We start from the raw sequence: 13986 nt of genomic DNA, 5'->3' as shown, positions 1-13986 counted from the left end.
ATTCTATGAAGATTCTCATTCTGATTTTCCAGAAATCATAGCACTCTCCAACAAAGCTTGGAGGGCGGTTGATGTTGGAACCTTCTCATAGGAATGATCTTGAGGCCATTTTTGATATAGGATTAGTTTTGAGAATAACTTACTCAAAAGAAGCTCTGGTGCCAATTGTAAGACTGAAATTGCAACTAAATGGAGGGGGGATGAATTAGTTGACTAGAAATTATAGCCACTTTTTCTGCAAAATGGAGAGTTAAAGTGAGGCGGATAATATTGCAGAAAATAAACAAGAATAAATCAAAGTGGTAAGGGAGAAGAGAGCACACAAAGATTTTATACCAGTTCACCTTCTTATCCACCGAAGGCTGCGTCCAGTACTCTTGCAGCACAAGAGATTTTCCACTAAATATTATGAGTTGTAATTACAATATCTCACCCCAAGATCTTTATGTACCTTACACACTCACTAATACTTATCACCTTAAAAAACATCTTTCCAAGTAACTCTATCCCCTTTCTGTTCACACTCTGCGAAAGATAGTAATTACAATGTATGAAGAATTTTGAATGATGGCTTGGATTGCCTTTACAAGTATGAAATTTAATAACACTGGCAATCCAATTAACTCTTTTATATACTTAGTAAGTTATGCCCTTTTAAGTTTACACAACTTTGAAACACTTTACTTCAAGAAACTCGGAAAAATAACTTTGAAAGTTTGAGTGCAAGTTGCTAGATATGCAAAAAACTATTTCAGAAAAGTGTAGGAAAGTTTTGAGAATAGTGTGAAAGAGTTATGAAAGAGTTGTTCAAAAAGTTGTTTTTATTGTGAGTTCTAAAGCCTTTAAATAGGCTTTACAATCAGTTATTGTGCCTTTATGAAAGAGTAGGAATTGTTTGGAATGAAGGCATATCGTTTGGGATGAAAACCCTTGAGTTTCAAATCTGAAAAACAAATGTAGCAACTCTGAATAACCGATTACAGCAAGTGGGTAATCGGTTACCCAAACGTGACATTTTGAAAAATTACATTGAGTAATCGGTTACTCACTTGAGTAATCGGTTACTCACTTGAGTAATCGGTTACTCACTTGAGTAATCGGTTACTCACTTGAGTAATCGGTTACTCACTTGAGTAATCGGTTACTCACTTGAGTAATCGGTTACTCACTTGAGTAATCGGTTACTCACTTGAGTAATCGGTTACTCACTTGAGTAATCGGTTACTCACTTGAGTAATCGGTTACTCAAACTCTCTGTCCAACAGTAAATTTAAAATTCACTTAGAGTAATCGGTTACTCAAATTTGAGTAATCGATTTCTCCGATTAAAATATTGTTGGATAACTGATTCTCACTCATGTAACATGTTACTCAAATTTCAGTAATCTGTTACACAATATTTTTAAAAATGTTTTCATTTAAAACTTGAAGTGTTTCAATTCCTTTTAAAATATTTTGAGCATTACTACTTTAGTATATTAAAGAGTTTAGAATAGAAGTACCTATTTAGACTTAGACTAATTGTCTTGAAGCTTTAATCTTCTTGGTCTTCATAAGTAATCTTCATTTTCTTCTTTTTGGTGATGTTGGTGTCTTCATCAAAACCTTGTCAAGGTCAGGAGCAAAGATCTTCTTCACACAGGATACCCGATTTAATCTGGTCAGACCAATATTTTCATATTTCAAAATAGTCTAATCTCTCATCTGATTGAGAGAGCAAACTAGAATTATTTTCAAGCTCAATCAAGAGGTGTAACGGATAAACTCTTCTTTTGATCTTCATATCATTGATTAACTAATGAGTTTCTTTAGCCATTTCTAAACTGTACAAAATGACCTCCTAAGCTAACCAATTTACTAACTAGAGTAACAAACTAACAATATGACTACACCATTTACACAATCATATTGTTATCTCTTAAACATGATCCTCTTAAATTATTCAAGAACTTGAGATTTTTTTATAATCGAGGCATGATGTTTTTTATTAGTATTTCTTTAAGCAAAACTCGATCATCTTAAGCAAAAGTTGTATTGGATCAATGCCCAAAATTAATAAAGGCGCACAGTTTTGTTTTGAGATCTATATCCACATGATATTTATGCCAAAAGGAGAAAATCAAAGCATGTGAAAGGTGTTGGGGAAAACCTTCAAGATAAGGATCCACTTTCTTGTAATTAATTTATTAAAAGTTTGCTTTAGTTACCAACATAGTATATCATATACAGATATACTTCACCCACGTAAAAGTTTGAGAAGGCAAAGAAAACACGAGTTAATATAGTACACAATTTACTCATTAATCATACAAAAAATTATACATATTTTCATCATTGTTCCCTTTCTCTAATTAATGATGGTTTAAATATTTTATTTCGATGTAATTAATATGCAATTACTTAATTAAACCATAGAAATATTATATCATCTTCAAGATATCTCATTTATTATTTTAAATAGGCAGGATTTTTATTTTTTTTACCAATATAATACAGTAAATTAAACAGATGGACTATTTATACATTAAATGATAGAAATAATCCGACAACAATATTGTTATAATAATACTAATAATAATTACTATCAAAACAATAGTCTAATGATGTAAGATATCGTTAAATTTTCAGAAACAGCAAAAAGTAAAAAAATTTATCTGTGAAAGCAATATTTATTAGGAGAAATATTTACACATCTCAAAATAGATTAGTTTATTAATGTAAGAATACTCTTTTTAATATAAAAAAAATAGTAATAGTAATGGTTAGGGTTTAGTTGGATTAGTTCAAGTCTCTATCACTTGAACGTACAACAACACTAGCTTCCAACGTGTTCCACGCAAAGTTTGGAAACGTGACCCTTCTTTTTCTTTAATTAACTTTACTTTCTTGCTTGCTGTGTTTTGGTCTGTGCAACTAAGAAGTAGGAGCAATCACATGGACAAAAAATAACATGAACACAAACTTTGCATGAATTATTCTTAAAAATTATTTTTTTAAAAACAATTCCTAAAAAAGTTATTCCTAAAAGAAACAAGTAAAGTAAATTCATTGTATTTTTTTTATTTGGCCATTTTCTATGAGAGAATGATCCTATTTATAGGTATATTGATAGGAGGTAAAAGTCCTAAAACAATTACAAGGTTAATCTATAGCAATTGCAAATTATAATCATATATATAATATCAAATCAGAATAAAATTCATATCTTTAACAATTACAAATTACCATATAGTTTAGTTGAAATAATCGAACAATTTTATCTTCAAATCTTGGACTTGACCTTATAGATTCCATGTAGCTAGCTCTCTATCAAATCAAATAAGTTAAAAATGATCCCAATCCAAGTGTAATTCAAAATTATCCTGATGATAAATTTTAAACAACTTTAATATTATAAATTAACCGAAGCAACTTCCACCAATTAATAAGTTACATTTTTTTAGTTCCACTATTTATATATCAAATTTAAGTTCCATTATTTATTTATTTTCTCCAATGGTATTATTTCATTTCTTAAAATCCAAAGCAGCATACGACGTGGAGAATGGGGATACCTTCCCCTCTTTTTAATTGTTATAAAAATAAAAAATAATATTGTTTGTTTTGCACATTATCATTACTAATATATACCGGCACGCCAGTAAATATTGCACAGTATTATATATTCAATTTTTATATATTTTATTTTTTTATAATTAGAATATATTTGTTGTATTCAATGTACTTTATATTATAATTTGTATGTGTTTATGATAATGTATAGTTTAAGGTGAGAGATGTGATTAATTAATATGTTGGTGGTGATTAATTAGAATTATATAATTTGTTTATAAAAATTAAATAATGTAAAAGACAAAATAGTAAATAAAAATTACAGAAGTTACACCATATTTTGTCTTTATATAGTATAAATATAGATATTTAGATGATTCCATATTGGCCCGTTCCTTACTCTACGGATTATGTTTTCTTCTGCATGTGATGCATGATTACTACTACTAAATCATATTTTTGTTAGAAAAAGAAATAATATATCTTCCCGATGATGTCACGAGTCAGTCTATTTTATAATAATGATAACAATAATTCATTAATTGACATAAATTGCAACATAAGTGGATCAACAGTTCCCTGTGAACTTTCACTTTTGGCTACGTCAGCCTTGGAAGTTTATGGATATAACATTTATTGATGTATCAATTTGTTTATTTTTTATACATCATATAAATGAAGAAGGATGAATAGAGGACTTCTCACTTTTATACTGATTTTGACGATAAAAATGTTTTTTTATTATGACACTTTCCTCTCCATTAGTGTTATAAAAATCAATTAGACCAATTGGTGGTTCAACTATTAACTGGGAACCTGATTGATTTATTCCATACATCCAATTGGTTTTCATTAAAATTTGGATAATCTAATTCAATTTAATATTTTTAAACTTAAACCTGATGACTTGGACGATCCCATTTATGGAATTTGCCGAGTCAATGAATTTTTTTAAGAAAATTGAAGCAATTTCATTTTGAGATGAAAAATTCCAATATTTTCAACTTGTTTATCATTTGTTAGCTAATCTTCTAATAAAACTTTAAAATTGTTTAATTAAATTTTAAATTTATATATATACTTTTATTGTAATTAAAATGTAAAATTTATATTGTTTGAGGATGATTTTAACTCATTGATGATATTTTTTGTAATAAAATATTCTTTATTGATTATTTAATTAGTCACATGTGTGATGATAATTTTTCAAATTTAGAATATAAAATTATTAGATATTTAACTAATATTATAAAAAAAATTAGAATTTTTAATATAAATGAAGTGGAACATTCTAATCAATATTTTACTGCTCCATTGACCTAGTACCCTTAATATCATTCAATACAAATCTTTAATCCACTCAATTTGAAAATATTGCACACAGTGATTGACAACTCAGAGTGTGACTAACAATCTTCTTTTCAACTTTGGCCAGTACTACTACAATTGGCCGTGTTAAGTGTGGCCATGAATTATTTTGAAATATAAGACTTCAAATGAACATAGCCATAAAATTTGGTTATGATCAATAAAGAGGACTACTTGAACAACCCAATTTAAAATTTGAGTTTAAATTGTTTAAAAACTTGAAAGTTTGAGATTGGCTTATATATCACATTTAATATTTAACAATTTTTTCTTATCAAATTTCTCCCAAATTATTTTTGTGTTTATTAACATTTAACACAATATACTAGTCTAGAATAAGACATAAAAAATAGGAAAAATAATTTCTCAAATCCTGATTATACAACAAAAAAATTAGAATAAAACTCTACGCTTAATAAAGTTCAAGACTTCTTAATTTAGTTTATCCAAAACCAAAAAAAAATAATTAGTAACACACTTGAGTTATACATCATGAACTTTTAATGTCAACATATTATAAAGCTTAGGTTTGATAAAACATAATTTTTTTTATCTATTTCTAAATTCTAAACTCGTTCCCATTAGTTTTAATTTGGGATGGGCTAGTAGGATTTACGTGAAATATTTTAGTGGCATGATTAACTTTGACCAGCTCAAAATTTAAAATACTTAACATGCTCTTTGTATTTTTAATTATTTTCAATAAGCTTGAGCTGCTTAATAATTATAATAACTATTCTTACTGGTATCCCCGGAATAAATGATCCTTCTCCAATACTTAATACTTATGTATGTAGTCAAACATAAAGAGATAATGGATATTGATCTAAATATCAAAAGATGCAACTAAATTTAATTAATATTTACAACAAAATCTAATATCATAAAAATAAAATGTGAATAATTATTTAAAAAATATAAAATAATAATAATTAATTATAAAATAGTTGCATAACAAATAATATGATTGATTATTTCTGATGAAAAAGAAGATTGGTAAATTTCATGAGCACAAGAGGGATACAAAATTAGAAGTAACTAATTAAAATAAAAGAGCATTATCATCGGCCTATGTAAATAAAAACAAAAATTTTAAAAATAAAATATAACATTTTTATATTACTAGTTACGATCAATTTGATCCGGTAGACATTATTGAATGAAAAAAAGATGTATGCACTGACAATGTATGATTTTAATACATTATCATTGTATTATCTACTTTTCATATTTAATCATTGTTAATTTTTCAAAAAAAATAATCTAAATTAATGGTGAATGATAAAGTACATGTATATAAATACTCTTACATGTAATATTGTATCCGGAAACGTATGTATGGCTATATCTTTGCATGGTATACGTGCTCTACAGTGTATTTATTATTGATAAAGGAATAAGGGATTCTTTTCACACCAAAGTTTCAATCAAGACACTCTAATTTCTCTGCAATAACACGAACAAAAAAATTCTCACTAAAGATAGTTGTTTTTCTAGATATAGTAAAAGGATTAAAACATGACACACTTTTGTTAAATTCCTGTTCTAATGGCTCTGAAAACAATATTTGTCCAAATTTGAATGCCATGTATATATGCAAAATTATCCTCAATATACTGTGCTACTTTTATAATCTATCTGCTATTCATGAATGGTTCAAACATTTGTAGGACCATTAAGTTAAACCCGGGAAATTGTTATCAATATTTTTTAGAATCCAAATCATTCACGACTCGTAGAATTTCAAAGCAAGGATTGGGATTGGATCCAATCCCACCACATGCCACTGTTAAAAAAAGAAAAAAAATGAATCCACCCAATTACCCAAAGTTCACTGTTTCTGCCACCAGAATTAAATAAAAAATTGTAACGTGATAAAATGTGTCCTAAGAGTTTTCTTTAATGAATACATAAAGTAACTTTTTAAATTCAATTCTAACACTCTATCCAAGTTACATGTAATATAAAATTATATTTTTAACCCACTTAAAAAACCACCAAATAAATCACTTATCTCAACATTTTGTATCCCAATTCAATTAAAAAATTACAACTAATTAAGAAAAAATAATAAAAACAAAAATTAAATTGTATTTTATTACTTAGTGGAATGTAATTAGTTTTAGACATGAAAACATAATTATTTTGGAATATGGGATATTTATTCACCAAATACACCTCTTATCTCATTAAATAGAAAAAATGACCGCATTGATATATGTAGTAAGGATCTTCTTCATTAATGGAGAGATAAATACTATATAAATCAAAGGAAACAATAATACAATAAGATATTTTTATCCTTTTACATACACTGTAATAACATTTTTGTCATTAAAAACACATGGAAATTTGTATACTTGTTTTTCCATTGATAGAGAAGATCTTTGGTCTAATACATTATTCAACTTAGTGTGATTTAGATAGTGTAAATGTATGTATCCTTACAACATGAATAAAAATAAACTATTTTCAAGATTAAAAATCATCATTATTCACTAAACAAAAACCTTATCATTCTGTCAAAGTCATCCGTTAACCATACATTACATATAATAAATAAAACTAAAGACCATGTTTTAATATTCAAAGTAGGAACCACTCCTAGTCCAACTTCCTCTTCACTCTCTCATAGACACGTCTTACACATTATATTAGCTCTGATCTCACACAACCTTTTCTTCAACCCTTTGTCCCATTTTCCTTGGACAAACTTTCTGGGCAGTAGTGATAGAAACCCAAGAAAATGGGTTTCTTATTAACACCTCTGTTCCTCTCTCTCTCTGTTCTGTTTTCTCACCAAACAAATGCAGAGGATCTTAACACAACAACAACTAACACTTCCAGTGTTAGAAAGCTAGCAGGAAGATGCAATTTGTTTCATGGCAAATGGGTTTATGACCCTTCATATCCTCTCTATGACCCTTCAACTTGCCCGTTCATAGATCCACAATTCAATTGCCAAAAATTTGGTCGCCCTGATTCACTTTACCAGAAATATAGGTGGCAACCATTCTCTTGTTCCATACCAAGGTATCACATTATTACTTTCACTTGTTCTTATTTTACTATATCATAAGGTACTATATTACAATTGTAAATATGATTAGTTACTATGATGAAAACTATATACACAAGTGATGTGTTAGGAGTTAAGTATATGAGGAAAGTCGAATCCAAAAGATTAGTATATCAGGTGGATGAGCCTCATAGCTTAAGTACTACATTTAGTTTGTTATTCTCCTCAATGTGAAACTTCTAACATTATCACCCCTTTAAGGGCATCCACAATGACTTTCATTCTATCGACATTGACTCGATGATAGCCATTTTTCTTTTGGTGGCTTCACTTACCTATCAGTATTTGGTAATATGCATTAAACCAACCTATAGGTAGTAGCATTTTATTTAATACAACTTTCCATGAAAACACTAATTGTTAGGATAGTGCATAAGTATTTATAGATCACTACACCGTTATGTACCAACAGAAAGATCACTACACCCTTTATAACTTACATAGTTTAGGTTGCAGAAATTAAGTATAAGTGGAGAGTAAGTCAAGGCTAGTTGAATTTAGTAATGAAAACTATATAGATATGAAGTTACATTAACATTTGTGCAGGTTCAACGCATTTGATTTCCTAGTGAAATATAAGGGGAAGAAGATTATGTTTGTGGGTGATTCTTTAAGCTTAAACCAATTCAATTCATTGGCATGTATGATTCACTCTTGGGTGCCTAAGACCAGGACCACTTTCACAAAGAATGGGGCTATCTCAACAGTGACATTCCAGGTTGGATTTTATGTTATTGTTTTGTCATTAGAAACTTTTGCATTCAATGGTAGTGTTGGGAATGATGATTGTTTGGTTTTGTTCATGCAAGTAATGTCATTTTCTATGTGCTCTAGCTTTCACCTCAAAGATGAGTATCTATGTGACTTATTTGAACTCAAATTCTGATATTAAGCCACTTATTTGATTAATTGATTTGAGTTGTGTGTTTTTATATTAAGCCACTTAATTATATATATATATATAATTAATAAAATTTTAACAACATCTTATAAATTTAATTTTAATTAAAATTTAATTATAAATGATAGTATGAAATAAGATAAATATACTTATTTCTAAATATAGCGTGTTGTATATAAGTTTTTTTCTTAAATTTTAGGACTTGATTGGTGGGTGAATTTTCATTTTGTAGGGGACATTTCTGATGCTTGTTAAAGGGATAATAAATGTTTGTGTCTTCATTGTAACGTGCACATAATTGACTTAACTAGATCGGAAGAAAAAGAAAGAAAAAATCATATTTCTTTGTGAAGACTTTAGTTATACTATTTTTTACCACATGGTTAGTTACATGCCTGAATTTTCAGCTGTCACATCCTCATCTGCTTAGGTGGAAAGGGTTTTGAGGTAAAATCATCAAGTGTGCTTAAACTATTATATTTTCTACATTAATATTTTTATGTGCGTTCTTAAAGCATTATTTAAAATTTGTAGAATAAAATTTTGCATTAAATACTTAATATTAATATTTCGAAATATTAAACATATTGCTTTCTAATACAAAGTTTATAATTTTTTTTAAATTCCTAAACAATATCTTCATAGGAGTATCTAATTGAATATATATTACAATAAAATATCTATATATGTACTATCAAAAGATTTATACGTAGTCAGAATATTATTTACAATTAATTTGTATTATTTTTTTAAAGAGTTAATAATAATTAAATATAAATTATAGATAATACATTACAAATATATAAAACTCATATATTGTTAGTACATATATTTTTTCTCAAAAAATCATATTTGAATAAAGATACTTTATTTTCCAATAATATCATCCGAATTCTCGTCTCCTTTTCAATTTGTGGTCCAAATTGTCAAAACCAAGTTGCTTTATAGGGAAATTCGTTAAAAACATGTCTCAATTAGCAATGATTAGTGTTGGTTCATTGAGTTCAATGGTAATAATAGAAAAAAGTTGAGGTGGGTCATTTGATAATATATTCTCTACCAATTTTTTTTAGTTTATATTTAAAGTTCCATGACATTTCTACAACACTCCACTCATTTAGCGTAGATATATTCATTATAGTTTATTATAGGATAAATGAGAGCAAAAAGTTACTCACACCTATGGCATCTAAATTCACATGTGGATATGGTATCCTATGAAACACTCCACATGTAGTGTGACTCTCTATGTGCATGAACAACTGTACACAATTATTATACAAAAACGGAATTCTATATATATCTACATGAACTATTGGTACAAAATTATTATAACAAGAAGCGTAGCATTTAGTCTTCTTTAGGCATGTAGAAAATAAAACTGTAATTACTAATTTTTTATAAACAATATATTTTATATTTTAGTCTTTAATCACCTCCAAAATGGACCACTTGACACTTGTGGCTTAACTCAGATGCAGCCCTCTGCTTGTACGACTTTTCCTTTATATAATATAATAATTTCTGTAAATTGCAAAAGTAAAAAAGGGACCTATTGTGTGTGTGATAAAGAATGATCTTTTCCTTTTCTCTTTGTTCTTTTTATTCCAATAATGCTCCGATTGTATTTTCCTTTTGGGACCTAAACACAAGAAAAGACATCACTTGAAAGAAGCCCGTAGAAAATTTTCTTGACAAGTAAACTAACTTTGGTATGAGACTTTATCCAATGAAAACTTTTGAATGAAGAAAGCTACCAAATGAAAGAAAGAAAAAAAAGTTGAAAAATATATAAAAAATGGATATTTTAAGAAGAATGAGTAAGGGATCAATTTTGTCTTTCATATTCAAATTAAATTTAATTCCTGAAATTATCATGTCAACTTAGTCTGACTATGAACGTTTTTTTGTTGAAATGATCATATTGATTGACATGATGTAAAATTAGGGTTAAATAATCGTTCAGTGATATTTATGTATTTATTGAGGATAAAAATTTATATATAATCAATACATTATGTATCATTTATTTATATTTAAAAAGTTAATAATAATTTAATATAAATAGTGAATGATATATGATAGTATAAAAAATTTTATATTGTCGTCAGTGCATAAATCTTTTTTTCATAATACTTTAGTAATATCAATGTTCAAATTATCAGAGTCTCAATTGCAAATAATTTCTTCTTCTTCAGGACTATGGCCTCCAGCTATTTCTATACCGCACAGCATACTTAGTAGACCTTGATCATGAGAAAATTGGGAAAGTTCTTAAAATTGATTCAATTAAGAGTGGTGATGCATGGAGAGGGATGAACGTGTTAGTCTTCAACACATGGCACTGGTGGACCCACACTGGGATTGCACAACCGTACGATCAATCTTTCACATTATCATCTCATTAATTAAATTTTATTACATATTAAATAAGAAAAAATATATATACCAACGGTGTAAGAATTTATTGTATTAACATGTTCATACATATTACATTCTTACTGAATACTAATTTATGTTCATTGAATTTAATTCCATTGCAGGTGGGATTATATTCAAGAGGGTAACAAGCTGTACAAGGACATGAACCGTTTCATTGCATTCTACAAAGGCTTAACAACTTGGGCTAGATGGGTTAACATAAACGTAAATCCAGCACAAACTAAAGTCTTCTTCTTAGGAATTTCTCCTGTGCATTATGAGTAAGTTATTTTCAGTTTACTCTAATTAATTTATTAAAGTACTCTGCCTCTAATTTATATGTAATTTTTCTGTATGCAAATATTTTTTACCCGAAATTTGTGTTTGTTTAAGCATGCCATATACACAATTAGGTAGCAAATATTAGACATGTTAAAACAGAATAGAACATATTAAAACAGAACAAAACAACATAATATGATATATATTGTACGATTGGTGTATTTTATAAACACCAAACATTACAATAGATTGAAAATATATTATAATTGTCTGAACATTTGAAAATTGGTGTGAAAAATAGTCTCCAAGTATGTGATTTTAGATTGAGCTTTATTATTTATACAATAAAATATTTTTCAGTATCAATATCACAGTTTTATATTTTAATACATTTCTTTATTATTTTTCCTCTATGATCTTATCAAATCACAAGGCACACAATTCTAAACACCATACATTATCTAATTGTATAAAGCTCCACTAGATCATCAAATATCATATTAAACCAAATATCAAAAGTTCAATTAATGAGAGTGACACCTCATGGCGTATATTTGATATGATGTACTTAGGGGAAGAGATTGGAATCAACCAGCAAGGTCATGCAAGAGTGAAAAACAACCATTCTTTGGATTGAAGTACCCAGCAGGAACACCCATGGCTTGGGTAGTGGTAAACAAGGTATTAAGCAGAATAAAGAAGCCAGTGCATTTTCTAGATGTAACTACACTTTCACAGTATAGAAAAGATGCACATCCTGAAGGGTATAGTGGGGTTATGGCAACAGATTGTAGTCATTGGTGTCTTCCAGGACTACCTGATACTTGGAATGTGCTATTGCATGCAACACTTTTTGGTTGAAGGTAGCATTGAATTTGAAACTTTGTTTGTTTAGTTACAATTTATAATAGGAAAACCCATTGTTTTCAAGTGTAGGAAATATTTAATTTTAATTTGGTATTTTGGTTGTGGTAATTGATCAATAAAAAAGGGGTTTCATGCTTCAGTTTGTAAATTATTTTAAGATTATTTTGGCAAAAACATGCCTTAGTTTGTATCCAATGGCAATACCAACCACCTTTGAATATTGAAAAGCGTTTGCAAATAACTTGATGAAATTCCTTTTTTTTTTCAAGCTTATGATTAAAACAAGCAAAGAGAGAATCTGATTTCACTTTGCTTCATGAGTTCGCTTTTTCTTTTATGTTATAGTGGGGAAAGAATAAAACCTTTAAATGCAAGAAGGGCAGAATATAACAATGCAATTTTAATGAAATTTGGAGTTCAAAATTTGATCAAAATATTCTATTAAAGTAGGTAACGGCGTTATGGGCTTTTCAAAAATGTTAGAGTCCAAAATTTGAATTTTGAAGCCCATAAACTAATTGTTTTTTCTTCAAATTTTCAATGGTATGATTATCTTTTGAGTAAATTACACTGATACCCCCTGAGTTTTAGTGAAATTATATAAACCACCCCTCACTTTTCTAAACTTACACAAACCTCCCCTAGTTTTATACTTTCATTACACTGACCACCCTTGTATAATAAATAAGTGTAATTTTTTAAACAAAAAATGTGATAAATGCAATTAAGTTAAACAAAACATGATATATTGTGTACACAAGTCTAAATAATATATTGATTTGTATATTATTTAGACTTGTGTACACAATATATCATGTTTTGTTTAACTTAATTGCATTTATCACATTTTTTGTTTAAAAGATTACACTTATTTCTTATACAGGGGTGATCAGTGTAATGAAAGTACAAAACTATGGGAGGTTTGTGTAAGTTTAGAAAAGTGAGGGGTGGTTTGCGTAATTTCACTAAAACTCAGGGAGTGTCAGTGTAATTTACTCTTATCTTTTTCCTCTCACTCATTCACCATTTTCTCTCTACATTCTTCAAACTCCATTCTTCTCACTTTTGGAGTCCAACATTTCTCCAGGTGAGAGGAAATGAGACTTTATTAAATATAAAAAATATTTTATTACAAATAAGTTAAAATCATGATCATTAGATATTTATTTCTACCGCATGTCATAATCTCAATCTGACAATGACCCTCCAATATTGGAGAGGATCCAAGTTCCTCACTTTCCATGCTCCTTCTCCTTTACCCAATTCCCACTTAATGATCAAAACTGACTCTACTCAAATATCGTTCATGTTTTTCCATTTCCCTTTTGATTTTTGCATTTTTGTTTCATCTTTACTTCATTTTCTTCTATCCAAATAAAGCGTTCTTATAAATTTTGTTGTCCTATGTGTACGTGACAAAGGTCTAGTATGTGTTTTTGGGTGAACATTTAATATATTATAAGAGTATGTTACTATATGTTTCATTTTATTGGTTGAAAAACATATGTTTAAGTTT

The 13986-nt window shown here is 28.3% G+C and overlaps 1 protein-coding gene across 1 annotated transcript; it reads left to right on the top strand.

Annotated features, from left to right (window-relative positions):
- LOC109343264 (protein trichome birefringence-like 39) lies at positions 7546-12609 on the top strand. Its single transcript, XM_019581483.1, has 5 exons — positions 7546-7953; positions 8546-8717; positions 11099-11274; positions 11444-11602; positions 12176-12609. Exons 1-5 carry the CDS (start codon positions 7667-7669, stop codon positions 12462-12464), a joined length of 1083 nt encoding a protein of 360 aa, XP_019437028.1. The 5' UTR covers positions 7546-7666; the 3' UTR covers positions 12465-12609.

The sequence above is a fragment of the Lupinus angustifolius genome, chromosome LG03, assembly GCF_001865875.1.
Source record: "Lupinus angustifolius cultivar Tanjil chromosome LG03, LupAngTanjil_v1.0, whole genome shotgun sequence".
Lineage (NCBI taxonomy): Eukaryota > Viridiplantae > Streptophyta > Magnoliopsida > Fabales > Fabaceae > Lupinus > Lupinus angustifolius.
This window is presented reverse-complemented; position numbering and strand designations above follow the sequence as displayed.